Genomic DNA, 24,317 nt, shown 5'->3' with positions numbered 1-24,317 from the left:
CCCCCCCCCCCCCCCCCCCCCCCCCCCCCCCCCCCCCCTTTTTCACTTACACCTTTTTTTCTTTCCTTCTTTCCCTTCTTTTCGATTCTTGTGTTTTATATATTTTTTTTCTTTTATATATATATATTTTTTTTATTTTTTCCTTTTTTTCCCCCTCTTTTTTTTTTTTTTTTTTTTTTCCCTCTCTCTCTCCGATTCACTTCCCCTCCCCTCATCCCCCCCTGACCGCGGACCGTTTTGTCCGAGAGATGAGTGTCTCATTTGGTTCCTGTGGAAGTGGATTTGCCCAGGAGAATTGATTATCTGACCGGCGGTGGAGGAGAGAGACGATGGGGGAAGTTCGCAGCATGAGGACGCCTCCGCTTCCATCGCCGGCCGAGGCTCCTTCGCCTGTCGCCGCGCATCCTCACCATCGTGGTCCTTCACAGCCAACCTCCTCCGGTCTCGCTAGCAGTTGCAATGATGGATATAATGTGGATGGGAATATGGCCTTGGAGGATACTGGAAAAAAGGCTAACACTCATCCTGCTCTGCCGCATGAACAGATTACGAATTCGTGCCGTGTACCGCTGCCCATCAAAGAGGAGAACCCAGATTCGGGAAAAGGGTACCAGGAAGACCAGGGACGAAGTTTGCAGACTCTCAAAGAGTTACGGAGACAGATGGAGGAATTACTTGTCTACCAACAGATGCAAAAGTCCCAGAACGAAAACGCATCCACCGGTCGAGAAGGGTTTCCATCGCGAACCGATCCTGTGTCATCCAACGCCCAAGAACCCCCGAGAAAACGACGATTATCCAATGTCTCACCTCCGAAGATCGCACCCTTATCAACAGGAGCAATTCCCTCTGCCCCGTATTCCGACTCTCCCGGCTCAGGTGGCACGATTAGAGCCGTGGATTCAAACACCACGCCCGAGAACCCCCCCGGACAAACGCCATCGTACCCTTTCCCCAAAATGCAGCAGCCCCAGCCGACCGCAAGATCAGGCCAGGACTCTGTGTTCAACAACAATGGTCACTTTAAGCTGACGCTTCCGACCGAGAAATTAAAAATCCATGGGACCCCACCGCAGGCCTCGGATGAACGGCAGACCGTCCCGCTCAAAACCCCAACATCTCACAGTGTTTTCATGCCGCCACAGCACAAACCTGTTACAGAAGACCCTTTCTATCCTAGCCCGAATTTGTATGACTTAACGTTGCAACTAAATGCGGAACCTGGGTTGGATGGATGGTGGTCTAACGTGGTTACTATTCTACAAACGTATTATGGAGCGGAGAGAGCATCACTTGCCATTCCGGGCGATGCGACGGATCTCGAGAATGTGCCGTGGGGTCAAAAAGCAATTTTCAACCAAAACGTTAGCAGCGAGTCCGACAGTCTACGTCTTCAAGATCTACACAATGATGCGGCCATCTGCAATAAATCACGGAAAGACGGCGGTGATTCGGAAAAGAAGACCAATGATGCGGTTACGGGAAACATCGCGAAAGGGCAAGGGCCTGTTCCATCTCCCATGAAACGTCCCCCGTTATTGGCACGGCATTCTTTTGCGGGATTTGGTAAGGATAGGAAACACCCGGGGGTACAGGATTCGGATCGATCGCAACATGTTTCGAAGATGAAACCCACTTCAAAATCAGAGACAAATAATGTGGAGGGCATTTCGAACGAGGAAACAGGATCGCGGGCCGTATCTGCCAGAAATCAGGAAGAATCGCAGTCCTACGATTCCTTGGGCGCATCGCCGTACAATTTTCGACAAGCTGTCTTCCCCATACCCAGGCCTTTGGAGGTTGAAAAGGACCCTCTTATCAAGCGGACAGGCGTCGTGAAGTTGTTTGGGCGAACGAAACCTGTTGTTTTGACCCGAGAATATGCTCACGATGAAGGGGAGACTTCGCTGCCCCACGGCGAGGAACTGGAAGATGACAAGGTTCAGATTACACCGACTGCTGAGCCACTTCACCAACAATCACGCTCTGTCCGCTCCGCGCGCGATCGTTCCGCATCAAATCTTAGTGCAACTGGGCTTCAACATTCGTCAATCGAGTTCTACGATGAATATGAGCAAGTTCCACCGTCCCCTTGGTCCCAATCTCCCGCTCCATCGCCAGCGCCTCGAGCGCATGCAGAACAAAACCCATTTTTTACTAGTCATGCTGTAGATGAGGAGGCTTTTGCTAAACACCCACCTCCGCATGATTATTCCAACTTGGAGCCCTTAGCAGCAATTGGTGTCGATTTAGCCAAGTCTGTGGTTCATATTCCTCTTCTGCATGCAGGGCGTTCTAAACAACTTTCTTCATCCACTCTGAGATTTCCCGTCGCTGTCATATCGATATTATCGCCAGTAATACCTTATCCTTCCAATTTAAGGCAGTCGCTAGCCTACCTCATGCCTCACCTTACTACTTCATTTTGCCTGGCTCAACAATACAGCCAACTTGAGCGGCAATTCGCTTCCCGCCTCGAAACACCACGCTATGGACATCTTCTCGGCCTTGGCGGAACATTTTCTGATGAGAGCAGTGAATTGGAGCTTGTCGCTGGCCTCAGTGGGCATGTTAGTTATACATTAGCTGAGGACGGCTCTCTATCCGCCCGTGCCAGCCTCTCTAGCCCCGATGAAAAGTCAAATTCCACAAAACTCAGTCCTGCTATATCGGGGTTTGGCACACCCGGGTTTGATTTGAATAATATTGGAGCTGGGAATACAAAGGATTCCGGCGAATCTCCCAATTTAACTACCAAAGCTAACAGCGACGCTGTGGACAGTTACTTCAATGTCCAGCAGTCGAGAGGTTTTCGCGAGGCCATTGCCCAACATCGCAACAGGCTGTCTAAAGTGAAGCAAAACGCCGCGTCCTCGACACCTACGTCTCCCGGAAAGCCATGGGGCAAACAATCTGGAGATGAAGAAACGGTTCCTCAAGACCCTAATCTCGCGGTTGCATCTCCCCTACAGGAACTCAGAGCTCCTCCAGTCATATCACCAACTCAAAACCCTTCCCGCCATCCCTCAACGAACTCCTTCTACGCCCATCTACAACGGGAGCTGCCCCGCCCGTTCTCTGATACCGTGGCTCAGCTAATGCTGAACTCGGTACCTCTGCACCTGTTTCTCGCCAAACCCCAAAGTGGAGAAGTGATTTGGACGAATGCCAAATTCGATGCCTTTAGGAGGAGTCAGCCCCAAGAGCAAAAATTGAGAGATCCGTGGCAGAACATTCACAACAGTGAACGTGAGCACGTCTCCCAAGAGTGGGAAAATGCGCTACGGACTGGATCACAGTTCACGGAACGGGTACGGGTCAAGCGATTCAATGATGAATCAGCATATCGCTGGTTCATTTTTCGGGCAAATCCTCTGCTTTCTGCTACAGGAGAGGTTTTATATTGGATTGGTTCTTTCCTTGATATACATGAGCAGCATATTGCAGAACTGAAAGCTACGCAAGAGAGGGAGAAATTCGCAATAGATGCTAAATACCGAGCGTTTTCCAATTCGATTCCGCAGGTAGTGTTCGAGGCAGCCGAATACCGTGGCCTTATCTTTGCGAACGAACAATGGCATTTGTATACCGGCCAGAAGCTTGAAGAAGCGTTGAACTTTGGGTTCGCGAAACATGTTCATCCCGATGACCTAGAGAAGTGCGGCGTGCTATCTCTCCAGCTTCTCGAGTCCCTTAACGGATTGATTACGAGCGAATCGCATGAGTCATTAACCGAATCTGCAAAGGCAAAGGCAGCTTCTCCCGAGCGACATTTCAGTCATGGCGTCAAACCTGCGTTGGACGAGCTTGTAAGGCGCGGGGTGGCATCGGTACAAAAGGATGAAAATGGACGTGCTTTCTATTCGACTGAAATTCGCCTTCGGTCTAAAGGAGGTGATTTCCGTTGGCATCTTGTCCGCTTGGTTAGGGTTGAGACCAGCAGTTTTGGCAGTGGTGAAGCTTCATGGTACGGTACCTGCACTGACATTAACGACCGAAAAAATCTGGAAAGGGAGCTCAACAAGGCGATGCAACAACTCAACAACCAAATGGAGTCGAAGACGAAATTTTTCAGCAACATGTCCCATGAAATAAGAACGCCGTTGAACGGAATTCTTGGGACAATCCCATTCATTCTCGATACACAGCTTGATACCGATCAGAGAAGGATGCTCGACACGATTCAGAATAGTTCGACCAATCTACGTGAACTGGTTGACAACATCCTGGATGTATCCAGGGTTGAGGCCGGCAAGATGTCAATGGTCAACTCGTGGTTCCATGTCCGGTCAGTGGTCGAAGATGTGATAGACACTGTTGCATCTAGGGCGATCGATAAAGGTCTCGAAATCAATTATCTCATGGACGTGGACGTACCTGCAATGGTGATTGGGGACAGGTTTCGGATTCGACAAGTGCTCATCAACCTTGTCGGCAATGCGGTCAAGTTTACCACGCAAGGTGAAATTCACATATGCTGCTCTCTTCACAACAACCCCTCGGCTGTTTCTAAGGAAACGGAGCTCTTATTGAATTTCGACGTTGTCGATACTGGGAAGGGTTTCAGTGCTAGGGATGCTGAACGTCTGATGCAGAGATTTAGCCAATTAGGGCAAAATGGCTCCCAGCAGCATGCTGGTAGTGGGCTTGGGTTGTTCTTGTCGAAGCAGCTGGTCGAAATGCATGGTGGGAGATTGACCCCCAGCAGCAAAGAGGGTCAAGGAGCCAAGTTTTCGTTCTACGTCAAGGTGGATGCCCCTCCCCCTCCAGCACCGACTCCGGATGAACCTCGACTTGTTCGGCAGTCCTCAAACATTTCCGAAGCGCTTGGAGTTCAGTCCAAGCCCAATTCTCTACACAAAATGCTCTTCTCATCCAGGGACTCCATTGATTCCAAAGGCCATGAGGCGTCTGATCTTTCATCTGCCCTCGAATCTTCAATTTCTCAACCATCTCCCAATGACTCTCCAGTACGCTTTAACACCAACTTTTCCGAGCGTTCTTCATTCTCCTCCGCATTACCGACCCCCGAGATTCACTCCGTCGATCCTCTCGCCAAAATGGACCTCGCAAAACCTGCTCCTAGCCAGTCTGATGAGCGACTTAGTCCAGCGACGCCTTCGAATAACGGTCCAATTGCTCGACCTAGCTCATCTGGCTCGCAAGACTCGCTAGCGCCGACCAAGAATCCAGGGCCCGATCCATCGCATCCACAAAGTTCATACTCGATACTGATTTTATGTCCACTTGACAACACTCGCATGGCCATAAAGCAGCATATCGAGCAGGTGGTTCCCCATGAGGTCCCATTCGAGACCAAATCCCTGCCGGATGTCGAGGATTGGAGAGACTCGGTGAATGCCAGTTCTGGGTCGAGCATCACACACTTGGTTCTGAACTTGCCCGGCGTCGATGATGTTTTGGATGTCGTTCAGTATGTTGCGGAGTGCGAGCTTAGCGCTGCTCCTACTCTTGTCATCATTTCGGATCTTTACCAGAAACGACAAATCAATGCAAAGATCAAGGAATTGTCTTCGAGCGGAAAGCGTGTGTATATGGTACCGAAGCCGGTTAAGCCTTCTGCATTCTCGGCCATATTCGACCCTGATAACCGACGTGACTTGAGCAAGGACCGCAACCAGGATATGGCAAGGGAGATCAACAACAACTTCAAGACAATGTCCAAAATGGTGAAGGAGGTCATTGGTAATAAAGGCTACCGGGTATTACTTGTTGAGGATGATGAAACAAATCGCATGGTACGCTCCCCCCCTTTCTCCCTGACGCTTTAATTGTATCTCTCTAACGTGAACATAGGTTATGTTGAAATACTTGGACAAGATCAAGATTATGGCTGAAACCGCAGCCAATGGCCAAGAATGCACGGAATTAGTCTTCTCCAAGGAACCGGGATATTACTCTCTCATCATAGTAAGTCCATATTTTCGTAGTGTCCTAATCAGCTTCATCATGGCTCACATTGCCACCTACAGTGCGATATCCAAATGCCCGTGAAGAATGGATATGAGACCTGTCGCGACATTCGTGGATGGGAGCTTAAGAACCATTACCCTCAAATCCCGATCATGGCTTTATCCGCCAATGCAATGACAGATCAGATTGAAGACGCCGCGCGCGCTGGCTTCAACGACTACGTCACCAAACCCATCAAACACAATGAACTCGGCAAGATGATGATGGGACTACTGGATCCCAACCGGCCTCTTCTTCTACTTCGAGACCGCCTAAAACCTCACAACGACGACAGCCAACGTGACGAATGAGGCGGATTATCCGTTCTTCGCTAAAAAATAACATGGCTTTACTTCCCACGATCAACGAGCATCTTTTGATTCCTTCGCTTCTTTCGCTCCCAAGCACGCAACTTGCAACGGGGTTATTGGTTCTTGCTGCTTCACATGTTCGTGTGATGGATGCAGTGTTTTTTGCTTCCTACGCTTTATTTTTATTTTTCTGGACTGGGGTTTGGAATGGCGAGAGAGCCATCGGAAGGAACGGCGCCTTGGGTTGATTTATTTTTCAGTCGCAACTTGTTTTCATGTTCTGTTGTCACTTGTTTTTCTTCCTTTTTTGCTTCATCATCCGCATTTTGTTTGCAATTGCGGACTTCCTCAACATTGCATCTGCATTTTGGCATTTCAAGTTTGATTGATACCTTTCAGCATTACGGGGCCGGAATTTCAGGTTTATTGTTCTTTGGACCTTCGACCTCGTGCCCGGCGTCATTTCTCGGATTTTCTGAGCAATTCCCAATTGTCTTCCAAGCCTCTGCATTGCGTGGCTTTTCCCGATACCAGCTTATGAGCACGACATTTAACTTCTCGAATTGTATTTGCAGATCAACGAGTCTTTTCTCTTACCCCCTTTTTCATTTCGTTTTCATTTCATACCTACCCGTTTCCTCTTTTCTTCATTACTTCCTATAGATAATTTTATATAGTGATACTCTAGTGAACAGCTAGCCGCTTGCATATCAGAGGGGGTCTCTGCCGACTTGGGTTCTTGGGGGAAGAATACCGAGGTCGAGCAGACCGATCAACTTGCTCTCCGTCGTTTGAGATGAAGATTCTCGTTTGAACGAAGAGATGATGACTCGCATGTTTTATTATAATATCGAAGACTATGATTCCATTTGGACCTTCCTTTCAAGGACTTTCTTTTGTATGGACTATCAAAAGAATCAGTATAGGGCTGGGTGGATTATTTCTTGCCGTGACTCATACTTCCCGCCCAAAAATGGATTGATGGCAAGAAGAATAACAACAAAGGCAGAAAACAAAAACACTTGGAGTTGTGGGTTAAACTAAGATGACAGAGCTCGATTCCATAGCAAGGTCTCTCTTATCCCAAGTCAAGGGAAGCTTAAAGTTGAAAGGTCATTCACGACAACGTCCATATACGGGTAAACCCATTCATTACACAGGTGGGTAAATTTCAAAGAGATCATTTCCTACTAGCAATTTCTATCTATCTCTATTCTGAGCCGGACTAGAAGTGTTATGGATATAACTTGGTCGTGACGAGCAAGGCTCGGTTTTAAACTTACCATAGCTCAACATAAACCGATGATATCATCTTACTGCTAAATTTAGTCAATATCAGACTCGAGCTCATATCGTCTTCCCTTGTTACACAATGGATGTCAAGGGTGTCAGAGGACCCGATCCTTCCAGCCCCAATGCATGCAATACCGTCTAGTACACGCAGTACCGCCACAGCCAGTGTTCAGAAAAGAGGCTCGCAAGACATTGATTGGATGTGCGCATTTTGTCATGATCACCCTTGGATTTCACCATGTGGCCAACCCTGGCTTAGAGAAACCTCCGATGGTGAGGCAGATCCGATTGTCGTGTAACTTTGTTCAGGTTCAGGTGACACCCCGGCCTTTTCGAGTAGACGTTGACGAGGGCGATTCACGGCCGAGTTTACTGCATGTCGGTGAAGTTGTTCGGGTTGCCCAAGGGGTCATGACATGGATTCGCTGCTGCCTTTCTGTCTTGCTTTCTATTTCGGCGCTTTGCAAACTGAGAGAGAGTCGATCTTCAGTCAAAGTCAGCTGGTCTCCAAGCTTCTCGTCATACATGATCCACTGCAGGAATTGAAACCACTAGGCAAGGATTTCATTGAGGTACCAATTGCAGGATAACCTCGGAGTTGAAACAAATGTGGCTGTGGTCATATTGCAGCCCCAGACCATGATAATTAGACCCCAATGACAACATCGTAAATCACCCGGCAGAGCTCTCTCGTGCATGATAAAAGATATGAGCCTGTTGAGGGGATGATCTGCTGAGTATGATGTTATTTGTCTGGGTATTAGCAACAGCTGGCTCAGCGTCCAGTAAAGTGTAAGCGAGTGTCCATGTCGAATTAGGCATGTGTGGGAAGTCCAACGGATGCCCCATGCTCCCCCCCCCCGGGACGTTATTGGACTACCGGGTTTAACCCGGTCTCCAATCCACTATGTTCTAGAAAATCAAATAAAACAAAGTGGAATCGGGAGGTTGCTACTCTTCTCAAGACCCAATGAGTTGGAGAGTCAGTTGGTTGGAGCAGTATCATGATCGGGGGTTGCATGTGGCGGTGAGGAAAAAGCGAGCAAACGAACGATAGGCGAATTCAACCCAACCCCACACTCGTTGCATCCACATTGCATGAAGGGGCATCGGGGGCTGGCATTGCCGTCAAAGAGGGCATCCCAATGCAGAAAAGTAACCGGAGTTGATAGAAGGTGGCACCGTGACAAAATCTCACGTTGTTTTAGTATAGTGCCTATAATAACCGATAAACATCCTAACACGGACCTCACCCGATCTGTTGGGCAGACTTGAGAAAAAAATTTCTTGGTTCAAAGCAACCAAAGGATTGTCAACGTATGAGGGATCAGGTCAAACAGGTCGTGCAGCATGGGCAGACTCAGCCTGTGGGTCTAGCGGTGCAAATCCCAAGCAGGCAAACCCAGGTGCCCGTTTCTGAGGGCAATTTTTGCGTTTAATTTTGCTGAAACAACTGGATGTGGCCAGTTTGGTGACAAGACGAAGATCCAAGAAAATGATTAAGATAATTAAAATGATCGGCCTGATAAGAGAGTATTGTTGATAGACAATCGGATGTGGGATTGGGAGTGAAGGTTTCCGTCAAAAAACTCAGCATACTTGGTTCATCGGGCGTCTGTGTGACCGGTGATCCGGCCAGTGTAGTATGAAAATGAGGTCACTTTTTGCTGCAATCAATCCGTATCTCTCTCTTGTTTGGTCCTGGGTGGTGTTTAGGCATGGGTAGCACATAGCCAAAGGAACCGGAGAAATTGCATAATGGCGATGGTACGGCTGAACCGGTAAGGCGACAATTTGGGATTGCATGAGGCAGCGATGTCGTATGGCTGTGACAATGCCCGCATTTTTAGTAGGATTCAGTGGTGCTGCTGGCCTGTTGGTGGATGTCAAAGCCAGCGAAAAAAAGGTGAGCGGTTTTCCCTAGTCCCAGCCGTGTGTCCAGTCGAACATGGGGAGGCATGCGTTACTGTGTGCCAAGCAGATCAGATCATCGTGTCAGCGTAGGGCTTCCTCTCTTCTCCTCTTTTTTCTTTTTTCTTTTTTTCTTTTTCTTTTCCCGTCTTTTCTTTTTGGCCTTCGGTTCTTTGGGCCTCAAAACGAAGGCCGCCAAATGTTGGACATCGCACCGTCGGAAGTACTCTGCAGGGACCCAACAAAGCGAGTCATCAATTCCATCGTCGCATGCAAGCACGAGCTGGGGAAATCCACTCCACTCTGGCTTATTTATCGTCAAAATTCCCACGTTGGCGGCGTTTAAAGCGCTTGTCATCGTTTGGTTGTCAAAGAGAATTCTTGCTGTGAAGACAGTCGGGATAGAACTTGAGTCAACGATTTCCATCACTTTCCCCCAGTTTAGCATATGGTACAGTGGTCGTTCAATTCCTAGGGTCCCCTTTCTACCATGCCGTGCCACTTGGGCGATCTTAGGTTTCTCTTGCCGGGATTGGGACGAGAGGCGAGGCCCGTCTTTGGAGTCCGAGAACGAAGACATCCAGGATTAATATTTCCCATTCCTGATGTCTCGTCTCTCCCCTCCTTCGGACTATGCAGTGATGTCCAACAAGTTTGATCTTCGATCCCCGTGACCTTTCTTTCTGTTTCACGGAATTCTGTTGCTTCGTCAGCTCTCCGCCTTGTCTTTCTTTTGTCCAGTTCCAGTACCTGGTATGCTCTGCAAGAGGTTAGAAAAATGAAAAGAAAACAAGAAAAAACCGGGGAGGAAGGCGGGGAAAAAATACCTCCTGTTCCCAACACGCATAGAAAGAAAGTCACTTTACTCACTCTAATTCCTCCCACAGACTTGAATCACTGGAACACAACGGCGACACAGGTAAGTGACGACATTGACGGTCACGGCGAAATTAAGAAAGAAAAAACAAAGAAGCAAACGAGGCATAGTATGGAAAAGCCACGGACAAGATCGCTCGACGCAATTGGATAATATCATTGTTAGGCATTTTTGTAGTCACGCAACTCTCTTATCATCGTCATTTCGAGTCGAATAAGCCTCAATTCGCATCTCTAACGACCACCAAAGATTCCCCAGCCACCCAGCCCCCGGAAATGGCTGGGGTCGGATAGGAAAAGAAAGAAAAAACACCAGGAGGACGAGACGTTTTTTTTTTTTTTTTTTTAATAGCAGAAACAGACGGAGAGGATGGGTAGAGAAGAGGGGAGACACTGTAAAACATCCAGTCTTTGACAGACAAACAAGATATTCCACAACCTTTCCTTTTCTTTCCCTCTGGGCTCTCTTGCCTCCCCTTTTATCTTTTCTCTCCCCGTCCACCGACCATAACTAAGACAATGACTGCACGGCCACGGGAAAGCGGAACGGAGTCCGAGTGGAGGATAGCTGGAGGGGAGAGGGGCTGGACCAGTCCCTTCAATTTCTTTTCTCTCTCTTTTCCCACTCTGAGCGGGGTTGATTCGGGATGAGGGGCGAATTGGCGAGCAGCAATCGAGGGGCAAAGGGGGCCCGGAGAGTTCAGATTGGAGGAAGACGGAGGAGAGAGGGAAGGGAGGGAGGGAAGAGGAGGGGGAGGAAGGACTCCGAGATGCCCAATTGGTCCTCTGTCATGCCTCACATTCTTCCGAGTCTCATGGACTCGCCTCCTCCTCGTCGCCCAACACCTTCCCGCCGGAGGGAAGACTCCCCGGCGAAGGCTATAAATTCTTCTTCCTTTTCCTTCTGACCTTCTCCTCCTCCTTCTTCCCTTTTCATCTCCATCATTCTCTCCTACCAGACCCGATAGCAAAGCTATTCTTCCTTCCCGTCAGACACAACTTATACACAAGGAACCTTACCTTTACAGAGCCTGACCCTATTCTGTTCACCCTTTCCACCATAACAATGGCTACCCAACGTTACCAACCCGCCGCTCTTCCCATAAATGTCCCCTCCAAGGCTCCTGCCCCGGCTAGCCTCTATCCCGTCAGCCGGGTGGCTGGCTCCCCACCAGAGCTCTCCGATACCAGCACCACTGCGGGAAGTCGCACCTCGGGACTCAGTTACACTTCTGGCAGTCTCAGTGGCGACTACGAGTCCAGCTCGGCCTCGTACTCCGGAGTTGATGTCGTCGAAGTCTTGAGTGACCGCATGCAGAATGCATTTGATCCGACCCCATTGGACAAGGGACTCGCCATGCAGGCGCAGGCGTGAGTAACATTCCCTTTCTGGGAACATTGAGGTTCCCTCATGTCGTACTAAGACAGGAAGATTGCAACCGTTTCGTTCCGGTGGGGTACATATTTGCTGATCTGACATGGAATTAGGTCCGGCCAGCTGAACGCAAAGCAACGCGAGCTGCTAGAATTACAGGCTCTTGCGCAGCGACGCCTAAAGGGTGCTCGTGCCAATTTTTCCGAGGGCATCAAAGTCGCCAGAGAGACCAAGCGTGACTTGGAATGGACTCAGAAGCGTGTGACGTGAGTTTTCCATCTCTGTTCATCTTCCCTTCCCGCAGACCATTTGCAACGTTGGGCGCTGGATTCCGCTCCGCTCCGCTGTCAATTCCATTCTTGGCATTGGCAAAACGACTGCGCCATTTGCAACGTGTTCAGGCTGACCAGAATCGTCTCAATAGTGCGTTGAAGTCGAAAGCGGAGAATGCACACCCTGAGGAATACCGACGAGCATCGAACAAATACACCTATGACGACGAGTATTGATATACCAACCGCCAACGGATTCCGATTTTCATGACTGCTTGCTTTTTCTTCGGGGTACTATATTCTTTCTAATGACGGCAATGACTTTGGTTTTTCTTTTTTGTTCGGCTCAAAATATGGATATATGGATATATGGATATATGGATTGGGATAGGCTTTTCTGCTCACTTTTGTCGTTAATTCTCTTGGTTGTATTCACGGGTGGTATTTGAGACAGGGTATATATTCGGGAATTTTCTTCTTGTGGATTTATGTCAGCTGATAACTGTCTTTGTCTTATTTGCCCGGAAAATATACACATACCTTCAAACTATTTGCATCTTCCATGGCTTGTTGGCAGCGGATCGAGGAGGTAAGGTTGTCTAACTTGTCTGGTTCTTGGCCCGAGCCACGTGCGAGTTTCCCCATCACAACCGGAAGGAGCCAACATTCCACATTGTCACAGGATCCAGGTCATGTGCTGCTCACTCAGCCCATCTCCCCCGGGATTATTCTCCCCAGAGTGCACACCGTTCAGCAATGGGCTTCAGCAGCCAGCCACGGGCTGTATTGTCGGTTCAGCCCTAATTTCCTCCGAAACGCTGATCTCGCCACCGGGAATCTGGCATTTGTTACTCTGGCCCATATACAGTATCAGCAGAGGTAGATCAACCGTTGTCGATGGAAGTACTCCGCTAACCCCACTCCGCCAGCGGGCATCCTTGCACAAACTGACTCCGCTCCGCCCTCTGTTTTGGACTAATTCCATTGCCGCTTTTGCAAACAGAGCGTGCCCAATGGATCTAGCAGCGACACCAAGCCCCAGGCCATCAGGCGTCAAATATCACGCACCATGACAGTTGGGGGCTTCTATTGGCGGGGTGAGTGGCTCGCTGGATCCATAGCCCCTCCTATGCGAGTGGACGTAGTGTACATAAGCCAATGATAGCGTAGATGTTGACGCTGGATTGTAGCCCTAATGCTACCTAGGCTGTATGGGTGGAGTCCCTGAGGCTGTTTTTGATAGTAGGGATCATTCCACAAACGAGTTATCAGTCGAGTGAGGACTACCGATCATATATATACAGAGAAGAGAAGTGAACTCATCAATTTTTAGTGCCCCTCTTTTGTGATATTCGAGGATTTTCTTCAAGAGTCAGCCATAACATAGAGTATTATAAGCCCTTAACTGAGTGCATTATGGTCAACCAGTTATAAAAGTTACCCCTGAACGACCCCTGACAATCTATATTAAGCAAAGGCGAACGTCAATCTCGTCTGATACATTTTTAATGTTATTCGTCTAGTCAAAGTGGGTCTGGATATGAATTTCCCCTCATTCCTGATTTCATAGAATCTGGAAGGAATCGAACTGTGTATTGTGTCTGTCTACATATTCATATGTCATCGTTGATGGATCTAAAGGTGAAAATGGGACCACATGCTCATCAACGACTTTTGCTTTTCTCATGATAAAAAAGAAAAAAAAAAGAAATCATGCTAACGGAAATTGAGAAAATCAACGAAATACCCCTCATTAAATAGACATGTCAGAAATGATAACATTGCACAATCTGGTTAGAGCCACCCGGTACTTGGATCCGCTGATATGTAATCCAGTTGATACATCAGGTCCGTTTCTCACCGTGGGAAGTGTTTGCTGTTTGACTTTGTTTCCTGATATAAGAAAAGAAAGAAGAGTACCGGAACAATTAACGCCGCATAATAGTCGTTGAATGAAGAGTTTCAGGTTGCCGATACCCATGCCGCTGAATCTGTAGTTGTTCGTTAGCAGAGTCCAAGTAGAGAAATACGAACCCTGCCATCCTATCGACGGCATATCAGCAACAAATAAACTTACCAATAGAAAGCCAGAGATTCAATTCGAACGGCCTTCATATCCTTCCAAGGATTCTCCAAGAAGCTCGGGCGAAAGATCACTCTGTCCTTACTCCTGGTTCTAACGCCATCGGACAATCTCGCCAACTCGATCTTATGGATGAAGAACCCGTTTGGGGCCGTATAACCTTCCCGGTCTGGTTTACGCTCAACAGTCACTTTTGGATAGACGGGTTTGGAAACGACTCTATTAACAGGCTTCGGAGCAAGATGGTTGGAACTGGCACTAGTGTTACCAGTGGTGATGTTGCCGCTTTTGTTGGGTGGTTGGTTCTTTGGACCTGAAGATGCAAGAGCTGCATTAGCTATGTCATGACAGACAGAGGCATTTTACTCTGGTAGTTTTGATATGGGCAGCAGGTTCACTCACCAGTAGTAGAAATAGAAGTCTCCAAACTTTTCTGAGAATGACTGAGAGTATTCTGATTCTTCACCGGTTGCGAGTGGGGTTTGGCCTCTGCATTTTCACCACCACCAACTGTCTTAGAAGACAGCACCTTCGTATCTTCCTTCTTGATCTCTGTAGCAGCAGAAGTGTTATTCAACGGATCATTCTGCATAGCCGAAGCCTTCCATTCATCGAACATGGAAGACGAGCGTTTCGAACGCGCACGCGAGTAGTCCTGATTTCTGGGCGTGGTTTCAGACCTCTTGGGCATGCTGTCAAACTTGGGTACAGTGTCCTGCTTTCTAGGTACGGTTTGCTGGATCTTGGGAGTCGAGTTAAGCCTTTTAGGCGTGGTGCTGTGTGTTTTGGGGACAGCCAGATCTTGCTGTTGCTGTACGTTGTGCTGTTGGTTCACGGAGGGCATGTTGCTTCTCATCGCTTCTGGGGCCCATTCTTCAAAAAGACTGGACTCTCTCTGGGACATTTCCCTTTTCAGGATCTGTTTGGGCTCGAAACGGTGGTCCATGGTTGCTGGTGGCCCAGGGCGATGATTCTGCATCATGCCGAGATTGATGAAGACAATTGAGGGTATGGTTGAAGGTCAAAGAAGAGGGGACGAGTTGGGTGCAGTTTTGATGGATTATTAGTGTGGGAGGGAACGGTTTAAGGAGAGGTTGGGGCTTCGGCTGTCTTGGGAGGACGCCTTTTCCCTGGGTGGGTGGGAGTGTTGCATTCACAGAGAAGATGACAAAGGGAAACCACCAAGGACAATCGCTAGTGAATGGTTTTTAATAATTTCTTTGTTAGGTATCACCGAAGTTCATATAATTTCTACCTACAGCATTAAGAAAGCCTTTATGCCTCGAATCCCTGATATCACTGCTCCAATAGTGTACAACCTGGTAGTATCTAGCAAATTGACAGCACAATTATAGCAACAAAATACCTCGCCATCTGGCCGAAAGCCTCTATGCAAACGTACGCTCTTCCTCGATTGCCCTGTTTATGACACGCACGAAACGCCCCACCTTGTCTGCATCTTGCTTCGCCGTCTCAATTCCCAAAAGCACCTTCTTGATACCGACCCCGATCGTTTGGTCTGCAGTGATGCTGCCAATTCCTTCCAGCGCCTCTGAAATTTCCTGAGCATCAAACACCTCAGAATTCTCCATAATATACCGGAGCTCGTCGTAGGTGTTGACATGGGGGACCATGATATCGGAGTTAAACGAGTTGTAGACGTCTAGCTGTTTCAGCACCGCTCTCTCCGTAGTGGTAGCCAGAACAAGAAGCCTCCGCTCCTTGGAAGGTTGCTTTCTCAGGAAGACCATCAGGGTCTGGAGGACGGTGTTGCTGAATCGAGGGCCGATAGGAACCCAATCGATGATTCTCTCAATATTGTCCACAACGACAACACTTGTACGACTCTTGTACGCATCTTCGAAGACTCTGCTAATGTGGTTGACCTTAGCCATTTCACCGAAGCCCACCATGTCCTCAGGGCTGATCAGCTTGATGAACGGGAAACCAGAGTCAATAGCCATCCGGGCTGCAAGTGCAGTTTTGCCACTAGCAGTTGGTCCATGCAACAAGACGGAGAACAACGGCGTGGATTCAGCGACTTGCTTGACGAAGAGCTCTCCCTCCCTCAAAATATCATTGATAACGGGAGAGTAGTGGATGATGCCGTATTGAATACGGCTGGAAAGCTCTTCCTCCGACACACCAAATGCAGGTTTTACTTCATCGAGTGCGAGGTGGAAATCACCCCGATTAACCTTCATATTCACGACATCATCGCTAATCCCGGCCATTGTGCCAACCTTCACATGTCTTGTAAAGGCAAATGACGAGGCCGACTTGACGAGACCCGCGATTTCAGCACCCGAAAAGTTCTTGGTCATGAGTGCCAACTCTGCCAAGTCGACATCTGGATCCATAACGTTGTTGTCCCTCATCTTCTGTGTATGGATCTTCATGATCTGAGTTCGACCTTTCTCGTCCGGAAGTGAAATTTCCATGTGAACTTCAAGACGGCCTGGTCGGAGCAAAGCTTCATCAATCATGTCCATTCTGTTCGTCATACCGATGAGAAGGATATTGTTGAGCTGATCAACACCATCAAGTTTCGACAGAAGCTGGTTCACCACACTGTCTCCTACACCGGTGCCACCGCCGCTTCCACCACGCTGCTTGCAGACAGCGTCCAGCTCATCGAAAATGATGATGTGCAGACCACTTTCTTCTCCCTTTTCTTTGTATTCCTTTTCTGCGTCTGCGAAAAGCTTCCGGATATTCTCTTCCGACTGACCCACGTACTTGTTCAGTACTTCTGGACCGTTGATAATCTTGGGTTCCCTCGCATTCAGCATCTTTCCAATTTGCCGGGCAATCAATGTTTTACCCGTTCCTGGAGGACCATAGAGCAGGATACCCTTGACATGCTGGATGCCGAGCTTTTCGACCAGTCCTGGAGGGAAAATGCGAGACGCGAAGGCACGACGGAAGATCGTGCTGAATTCAGAATCAAGACCTCCGATTCCCATGTCTTCGAATTTGAAATCGGGTTGAATGATAGAGTTCGCCGCTGGCCGGCGATTTGATGCCTTCAGGTTAATACCAGTCCGGGCATCCTTGAAGAAGTTGATTTGACTGTGTCGTGTAAGAATGCCCCTTGCGGTAGGCTCTGTTTCCACACGTCCAGCGGCAGAACCAGACTTCTCAGAAGTCAAGTCGACCCTTTGAACTGTCTTGACGGTCAGAAGAAGTGGGATGCTCCTGTGGTCCATCAAGATCTTTTGCCCCGGTGAGAATATTTGGTTTTCAAAGTTCTACTCAAGTTAGCAGTTGCTGAGATAAATCAAGACACAGAAAACCAACCTTGATCACGACCTGACCCAGCTCATCCTGGTCGTAGGGAGTTTCCACCCTCTTCTTCCCAGCAAATCCTATTTCAATGTCTGTAGAACCAAGATAGGCCTGCCCACCTTGGCTGAACGGATCGTAGATCTGCACCTTGATTGAGTCTGTGAGTGCGATTCCAGCCCATGTTCGCTGGGGATCCGACATGCTGATGTGCCCCGGTGGGAAACCATTGGCTGGGCGTGCGGAGAAGACGTAGAGGTCGTTGATTAGAAGTAAGAGATCAACTCCATCGCGGGTAGGGGGGAAATCCTGTGGCGAAACCGCCAGCCTGAGAGAAATTAGAACCAAAACTTGGAGTAAACTGAACTTAAACTAATAGGGACTTGCTTACAGGTTCCCAAAAGTATAGGTGTTGTCTGGGCTTTTGGCGGGACGTAGTGACCAGACTTGCCCGCCACCAGATGGCCTTCCTCCAACCGGAGGCCTCGAAGGCATCATTTGTCCCGGCCTTCCCATTGATTGTGGTGGGCCTCCATAAGGTGCATCGTATCCATCTTTCCTCGGTGGGTGCGGCGGACCCTGGCCACCTGGAGCACGTCCGGCAAATGGGTTGGAATAGTTGGTACCCTTAAACATATTGTATCATAGAAGCGCTAAGTATTTGACAATGGAAATATATTGGCGAATGCGACTGAAATTTGTGTATCGAAATTATGTACGTATGGTGCCGTTGTAATGAACAAAGTTGCCTGCCGAGTGTAGGCGCGGGCAGGCGAGCGGGTTACTGCTGTCGCGGCGGTTGCTAAACAGTCAGTTCAATGGATAAAAGTATAAAAGTGTGTCTCTGCTTGCAAAGACACAAGATTTGAAGCTGTAAGAGCCAGTCCGGTTTAAAACAAGGACTGGTGATGGTTAAAGTGATGTTGATGAGATGAAGAGTCCAGACAACGGCGCAACGTGGCGGGGATGAAGATGGAGCTGCAGCTGTAGGCTAGCCACATCGGCCCGCGGAGCTCCGTGTTCGCCGACCGTTGAGCGGGACTAAGGATAATCCGCCTTATCGTCACTATCTGAACCCATCAACCAGACTGTGCCTCAGGTACTGTCCGGACTATCCTGGGTTTCAAGATGCCTCTGTGAGTAGTTGATTTCTTTGAAGCTTCACTCGTATCTTACTAATATCTGAAACAGCCACCTCCTTGGTAAGAAATCATGGAACGTCTACAATCCCGAGAATGTCGCCCGCGTCCGGCGCGACGAGGCCCAGGCCAAAGCCCAAGAGGAGGAACAGGAAAGGCAGATGCAGGAAGTAGATGCTGAGCGCCGGATCCAAATTCTGCGTGGTGAACGACCTCCTACTCCACCCCCGCCACCATCGCTACCATCGCTACCATCATCTACCACGCAACCAGAAAAGAGCCACAGGGAGGAAACTGGAAGATTCAGGAAGCGGAGACGGCTGGCTGGCGAAAATGATACCGATCGTGATATCAGATTTGCGAGGGAAGATGCGGAGTTTGCAGTTGCAAAACGGGAGGAGCTGGCTGTCTCTCGTGTTGATGATGCGCCGCTTGAGGACAGCGCGGGCCATATTAACTTGTTTCCCTCGAAAGGAAAAGACCGGGCTGTAGAGAAGAACGCCGAGGCCGAAGCGGAATCAGCCGATCAAAAGCGCAAATATGAAGATCAGTATACGATGCGATTCTCTAACGCTGCTGGGTTCAAACAGTCCATTGGCCAAAAGCCTTGGTACCATTCATCGGCTGATGGTGCTATGGCGCCAGATTCTGTGCCTGGAAAGGATGTTTGGGGTAACGAGGATCCCCTGAGAAAACAGAGAGAGGCGGCTCGAATGGATGCGAACGATCCACTAGCAGCGATGAGAAAGGGTGTGCGCCAGCTAAAATCGGTTGAGCAAGAAAGAAAAAGGTGGAATGACGAAAGGTATCGAGAGTTGTCATCATTAAGAGAGACAGAGAAACAACAGTCACATTATCATCGTCGACGAAGAAGAAGATCACGTTCTAGGTCGCCGGCTTCGGATGATAGCTTGGAGGGATTCAAGCTCGACGGATCACCAGACAGCCACAGGGAAGATAAAGATCGGAAAAGGAGTTCGCATCGAGATCACCGACACCATCGGGACAGAAGTCGTGATCGCTCACATAGGAGGCTTCATTCTCACTCTCATTCGCGCCATCATCATCGCGATCGCCATGAGAGCAGGCGCGATGATACCAGACATTCTCGTAGGCCACGCTCTAATGCAAGGCAAAAAGAACGGCATGCTGAGCAGTGACATTACCTGACTATCATTGCCATTACCCTACAGATGTATTTGAAATGTATACCAATCATGCATGCAGTAGAACTATAAGTCGATTCATTTATTTAAGGGTCGATTAAGTACTTCTGGTATAGCTTTCTATCCACAAAAAGAGCCCGAGAACCAGAAAATGGACAGGGAGGGCGTAAAGAAAAAGAAAAGCAAAACTTTTGGTCAAACCATCATATCAGACTTATTGCAGGCCCCACTTCTGTGCTCCCTTCTCACCCTGCTGCGAATCCCACTCAATGGAGATGTCCAACAAACGGGATTTCTCCTCCTGGTCCTTCTTTTGGTAACCGACCTTGCCTGCGATAGTTTGGCCCTTCTTCAATGAAACGCCATTCTTCTTTCCGTGATCAATCAGGAGGACTCCTTGCTGCCAGTGGGTCTCCGTTCCATCGGGGCCAGTGGTGAAAGCAACAATGCCCTTCTTCTGCATATCCGAAGGAACGGCACCATCCGGAACCTTCGACTCTCTGGAAGGCATGAAGAAGATATCGAACCAGATGGCCCAACCATCAAGTGCGTCAATGTCTTGGTTGAGAGTAACCTGGAACTCTTTCAGGAAAGTAAGCTCCTCAACGGTGATGGTGTGGAGTGGAAGCTTCAGGAAAACAGTAGAATCTCCCGGCAGAACCGACGGTTGAATGCCGCGAACAAGAGCCTCGTCATAAATGCCGGTGAGCATGCTGCCCATGTTGAAGCCGTAGACATTATGCCAGAATGAGATGTGCGAAGCAATGAAGTCAGGGTCAGCGAAGGGAGCGATGCGAAGTGTGGCATCGGATGGAACCATGAGACCATCGGGCGCGAGGTAACGGTCTCTAGCATAGATGACAGAATCGAACATGGCTTCGAAAAGTAGGCAGTAACCCATCCATTCAGAAACGATGATGTCGACCTGAGGAACAGGCAGGGTAACTTCTTCGATTTTGCCACGGATGCAACTATTGCAAAAATCAATATGTCAAATATATCCAGGCGTGATATCTTTGAGACGTACGTGATCACATCGCCAAAGCCATTTTCATAGATGATTTCCTTAGCCCTATCGATGATATTCGAATTGTCGACTGCGATGACCTTTTTGGCACCAGCCTTGGCGCAGAACATGGAAAGAATTCCGGTTCCGCATCCCACGTCAAGCACAACCTTGTCCTTGAAGATATGCTTGTTGTCGTAGATGAAGTCGCGATAGGAGTCGGTGCGAATGGCGTCCTTAAGCATGGACTCGTGGATTCCTGCGCACACACAAGGTATTAGTGACTCCCCCGAAGATATATATACTATATACTAGGCCAGAATTAGCATACCGTTATAAGAGTAAGACACAAAGTAGTCCGAGTCTGCCTCCTCCAACTTGTTAACGGTCTTTTTCGATGGAACGTTGTCAAGCTTCTCATCCTCCTTTGTCAATTGCTCTTCCATTGACTTCTGCACGGCAAGTCTGTACTCGGAGAACTGGCTCTGTAGGCGTTCCAAGTCTTCCTGCAGCTCAATAACTCGTCGTTCGGCCTCGGTGCTGGTTGGGGCTTCGGCATCCTCGTCCTCCGCAATATCGTCTAAGCTGTACAAAAGTGCATCGTCTTCAAGAACAGGCTGCAAATACTCATCATTCTCAAACTTCTCCTTTGAGGATACGTCGGGAGTCGAGTTGCCGGCTTTAACCTGGGAGCGGACATAGTTGACTAGTTTGATAGTTCCCAGAAAGTCCAAGTCTGATAACGAAAAGGGCAGAAACAGGTTAGCTGAGACACACCGTAGGTAGTTCGAACGTAGATCGACCGGCGCAAATTTTTGCAGATACGGAAGACGAATGGTCAAACAACTCCGATTTCATTGACTAGGTACACACCGAACTCCTTTTGAATCTTTCGCAGATCAAAGTCGTGCTTGTCCTTGCTCTCCTTAAGCATCGAGTTTACATCTGGGTAGACCTTCTCAGAGAAAAGGCCTACAACAGGCTGTGTCTCGTCATCAGGCTCGACATCTTCCCAGCCCTCCTCATTGCTGAGCTCGGAATCCTCAGAGGCAATAGAGCGAGTTTCATCGTCCTTTGTAGGACGGTCAGAAGGGATAGGAGCCGACATTGTGTTCAATCAATTATCCAGAAAACAGTAGAGCTGAATATTAGAGAAATGAGCAGAATTAAAAGTCAAGTAAGAATGTCGTCCAACTGAATTGAAGACAAGGCGTATGCGAAGGGGCATCGATCAACATGGAGGGGTCGAGATAAAAAATTCCACCCGGACCAGTTGCTGCCTTGGTGCCTCAGGCGCTGTTGCCCCGCTCCGTGGTTTGTTTATCCACCTGCGATCCAGACAGACCGGCGATAACAGGCGCTGCTCCTCACCCCGCCAGCCCAGCGTCACCGTCACCGCTTCCTCCAAAAAAAAAAAGCATTATTATCTCCAGCTTCAAACTATCCCTAGATTGCCTGCAACTGTCATCGGAAAACAGGACGGATACAGGAGGGCGGTACTGTCACATGGGATCAATTGCTTTGTCCCTGACGCCCTGCATTGTTTGCATGTATTGCTGAGCTTTTGTTTGTTTCTTTGTTCCTTCTCAGAGCTTCCCCTCTTTCTTAACTGTAGCCGATTTGCTCTTCGTCAACACCAGCAGGGATGGCTTTCTTCTTCAATCGTGGTCGGTCACGCCAGCCGTCTGATGTCGTCAAATCAATCAAGGAGTTGCTGGCTAGACTGCGTGAATCTCCCAGCACTGCCAAGGTTGGTTCTCTGAAGCATCCATGTCTTAGTCGAGGGATATTCGAAGCTTGCTGACACCTAGATCATGTAGGTCGAAGATGATTTGGCCAAGCAACTTTCCCAGATGAAATTGATGGTTCAAGGAACCCAAGGTTTGTGTGCCTTAAATAAAGATACCTTTTCTGATAATCTCAGGAACTTTCGCTGACGTTGGCTTACCACCAGAAATCGACACATCCCCTGAGCAAGTTCAGGCGCTGGTCTCCGCCACGATCCATGAAGATCTACTCTACGAACTCTCGCGTGGTATTCGACTGCTTCCATTTGAAGCTAGAAAAGACACTCAGACCATATTCTCCCATGTCTTCCGTTTCAAGCCGGCGCACGGCAACAATGGCGATCCGCCCGTCATTTCCTACGTTATCCACAACCGCCCCGAGATCATCATTGAGTTATGCCGTGGCTATGGGTTCAGCCAGAGTGCGATGCCTTGTGGAACCATCCTGAGAGAAGCTCTGAAATTCGATGTCGTCGCCGCTATCCTCCTCTATGACCAGTCGGCCGATGGGGAGCCAGCCATCAGACTTTCAGACCTCCAGCCGGGCGTAACTCAGGGAGGAGATGGCGTGTTTTGGAAATTCTTTGAGTGGATCGATAGGGGGAGCTTTGAAGTGAGCGCTGATGCGTTTACAACTTTCAGGGTAAGAAGACTACACCGCAGTCATCCCTAGACAGCCATGGTAACAAACGCAATCTGCAGGAAATTTTGACTCGACACAAAACTCTCGTGACCGGCTATTTAGCGACCAACTTTGATCTTTTCTTTTCACGGTTCAACAACGTCCTCGTCCAATCCGACTCGTACGTGACCAAGCGACAGAGCATCAAGCTCCTTGGAGAGATCCTACTAGACCGTGCCAACTACAATGTGATGATGGCGTATGTCGAAAGCGGGGAGAATCTCAAATTGTGCATGAAATTGCTCCGAGACGACCGAAAAATGGTCCAATACGAGGGATTCCACGTTTTTAAGGTATGTGATCTGGTTCCCCCTTGTTGAAAGCCGATCAAAGGAAGGGGGACTGACAGGGCATGTGGTGTAGGTATTTGTGGCCAACCCGAACAAATCGGTAGCGGTGCAGCGCATCCTCATCAACAATCGCGATCGCCTATTGAAATTCTTGCCCAAATTCCTGGAGGACCGCACCGACGATGACCAGTTTACCGACGAGAAGAGCTTCCTGGTGCGCCAGATTGAGCTGCTGCCCAAGGAGCCTATTGAACCAGCACGCTCTACCCCATCTCGATCGGGCGTCAACACGGCTGCTGTCGCGTAAAGTTGCGCTCAACCGGCACCGACTCCCTCTTTTTCGATTTCTCAAATCTGATTGATATCCTTTTGGCGCAGCTGGATGGTCTCATTTCTTTTTTGCCTGTGCCCTGTTTTGTTTGCATCAATGGCTGGCTGGCATATGGCCTATGGAGTTTTAAGCGTGTGTGTGTACATTTTAGGGGAATCATGTTGATATGGATCAAAATCAAACTCAAAAAAATCAAAACAGCCTCTCCTTGCATGTATCTACGTTCGATGTAGATAATGGCATGGATGATCGGATTCTTTAATCTGCTGGATTCTGGTTCCCATGCTTACTTATGCCGGGTAGAATGAAGTCTGAACAGTGTAGATGTGATGGATGCAAGGAGGCATTTGAGATATCGCGTGGCCATGGATGGTGAAATGAAGGCCTGAGGGCGAGACCACCACCGTTGATGGGAATTAATTAATTAACCTTTTCTGACGATGGGGTTCTTTTAATTTTAAGTTGCAGGCGGTCCGACCTTTAGACAGGGAGACTAGCGATGGTGAGAAATGCTTGAGGGTGAGTCGACAGGGCTGA

The 24,317-nt window shown here is 48.8% G+C and overlaps 9 protein-coding genes across 9 annotated transcripts; 4 read left to right on the top strand and 5 right to left on the bottom strand.

Annotated features, from left to right (window-relative positions):
- Nucleotides 1-347: 347 nt before the first annotated feature.
- pkhB (putative sensor histidine kinase/response regulator) lies at nt 348-6,284 on the top strand (the record flags this gene model as incomplete). Its single annotated transcript, XM_040827768.1, has 3 exons — nt 348-5,759; nt 5,818-5,931; nt 5,994-6,284. 3 exons carry the CDS (start codon nt 348-350, stop codon nt 6,282-6,284), a joined length of 5,817 nt encoding a protein of 1,938 aa, XP_040693062.1.
- Nucleotides 6,285-9,564: 3,280 nt separating this feature from the next.
- On the bottom strand, nt 9,565-10,068 carry ASPWEDRAFT_25224 (uncharacterized protein; the record flags this gene model as incomplete). The annotated part of the gene is made up of 1 exon (XM_040832703.1): nt 9,565-10,068. The coding sequence occupies one exon, from the start codon at nt 10,066-10,068 to the stop codon at nt 9,565-9,567; it is 504 nt and encodes a 167-aa protein (XP_040693061.1).
- A 473-nt stretch (nt 10,069-10,541) lies between these two features.
- ASPWEDRAFT_371781 (uncharacterized protein) lies at nt 10,542-11,520 on the bottom strand. Its single transcript, XM_040834622.1, has 2 exons — nt 11,401-11,520; nt 10,542-11,342 (listed from the first exon to the last, which is right to left on the bottom strand). Exons 1-2 carry the CDS (start codon nt 11,424-11,426, stop codon nt 10,844-10,846), a joined length of 525 nt encoding a protein of 174 aa, XP_040693060.1. The 5' UTR covers nt 11,427-11,520; the 3' UTR covers nt 10,542-10,843.
- On the top strand, nt 11,431-12,248 carry ASPWEDRAFT_169235 (KxDL motif-containing protein; the record flags this gene model as incomplete). Its single annotated transcript, XM_040830417.1, has 3 exons — nt 11,431-11,735; nt 11,853-12,005; nt 12,164-12,248. The coding sequence occupies 3 exons, from the start codon at nt 11,431-11,433 to the stop codon at nt 12,246-12,248; spliced, it is 543 nt and encodes a 180-aa protein (XP_040693059.1).
- A 1,516-nt stretch (nt 12,249-13,764) lies between these two features.
- ASPWEDRAFT_25222 (uncharacterized protein) lies at nt 13,765-15,040 on the bottom strand (the record flags this gene model as incomplete). Its single annotated transcript, XM_040832702.1, has 3 exons — nt 13,765-13,996; nt 14,089-14,407; nt 14,497-15,040. 3 exons carry the CDS (start codon nt 15,038-15,040, stop codon nt 13,765-13,767), a joined length of 1,095 nt encoding a protein of 364 aa, XP_040693058.1.
- A 246-nt stretch (nt 15,041-15,286) lies between these two features.
- On the bottom strand, nt 15,287-18,323 carry ASPWEDRAFT_180798 (AAA family ATPase SEC18). Its single transcript, XM_040831849.1, has 3 exons — nt 17,771-18,323; nt 17,395-17,707; nt 15,287-17,345 (listed from the first exon to the last, which is right to left on the bottom strand). Exons 1-3 carry the CDS (start codon nt 18,013-18,015, stop codon nt 15,483-15,485), a joined length of 2,421 nt encoding a protein of 806 aa, XP_040693057.1. The 5' UTR covers nt 18,016-18,323; the 3' UTR covers nt 15,287-15,482.
- An 89-nt stretch (nt 18,324-18,412) lies between these two features.
- ASPWEDRAFT_371493 (uncharacterized protein) lies at nt 18,413-19,788 on the top strand. The gene is made up of 2 exons (XM_040834615.1): nt 18,413-18,515; nt 18,571-19,788. The coding sequence occupies exons 1-2, from the start codon at nt 18,508-18,510 to the stop codon at nt 19,676-19,678; spliced, it is 1,116 nt and encodes a 371-aa protein (XP_040693056.1). The 5' UTR covers nt 18,413-18,507; the 3' UTR covers nt 19,679-19,788.
- Nucleotides 19,789-19,898: 110 nt separating this feature from the next.
- ASPWEDRAFT_169231 (protein arginine methyltransferase RmtB) lies at nt 19,899-21,798 on the bottom strand (the record flags this gene model as incomplete). The annotated part of the gene is made up of 4 exons (XM_040830416.1): nt 19,899-20,655; nt 20,712-20,949; nt 21,022-21,426; nt 21,564-21,798. 4 exons carry the CDS (start codon nt 21,796-21,798, stop codon nt 19,899-19,901), a joined length of 1,635 nt encoding a protein of 544 aa, XP_040693055.1.
- A 537-nt stretch (nt 21,799-22,335) lies between these two features.
- Nucleotides 22,336-23,756, top strand: ASPWEDRAFT_25218 (Mo25 family protein; the record flags this gene model as incomplete). The annotated part of the gene is made up of 5 exons (XM_040832701.1): nt 22,336-22,440; nt 22,511-22,571; nt 22,615-23,120; nt 23,180-23,452; nt 23,523-23,756. The coding sequence occupies 5 exons, from the start codon at nt 22,336-22,338 to the stop codon at nt 23,754-23,756; spliced, it is 1,179 nt and encodes a 392-aa protein (XP_040693054.1).
- Nucleotides 23,757-24,317: the final 561 nt, after the last annotated feature.

The sequence above is a fragment of the Aspergillus wentii genome (assembly GCF_001890725.1).
Source record: "Aspergillus wentii DTO 134E9 unplaced genomic scaffold ASPWEscaffold_2, whole genome shotgun sequence".
Taxonomy (NCBI): Eukaryota; Fungi; Ascomycota; class Eurotiomycetes; order Eurotiales; family Aspergillaceae; genus Aspergillus; species Aspergillus wentii.
The sequence above is the reverse complement of the archived record's forward strand: the minus strand, read 5'-3'. Positions and strand labels throughout refer to the sequence as shown.

Bases quoted from the DNA above. Each gene is read 5' to 3' on its own strand.
- ASPWEDRAFT_371781 (XM_040834622.1), bottom strand. From the start codon at position 11,426: ATGGTGGAAAGGGTGAACAGAATAGG. The intron at 11,343-11,400 runs GTCAGGCTCTGT...ACGGGAAGGAAG, and splicing joins GAAAGGGTGAACAGAATAGG to AATAGCTTTGCTATCGGGTC.
- ASPWEDRAFT_180798 (XM_040831849.1), bottom strand. From the start codon at position 18,015: ATGTTTAAGGGTACCAACTATTCCAACCCATTTGCCGGACGTGCTCCA. The intron at 17,708-17,770 runs GTAAGCAAGTCC...AATTTCTCTCAG, and splicing joins ACCTATACTTTTGGGAACCT to GCTGGCGGTTTCGCCACAGG. The intron at 17,346-17,394 runs GTTGGTTTTCTG...TAACTTGAGTAG, and splicing joins TGGGTCAGGTCGTGATCAAG to AACTTTGAAAACCAAATATT.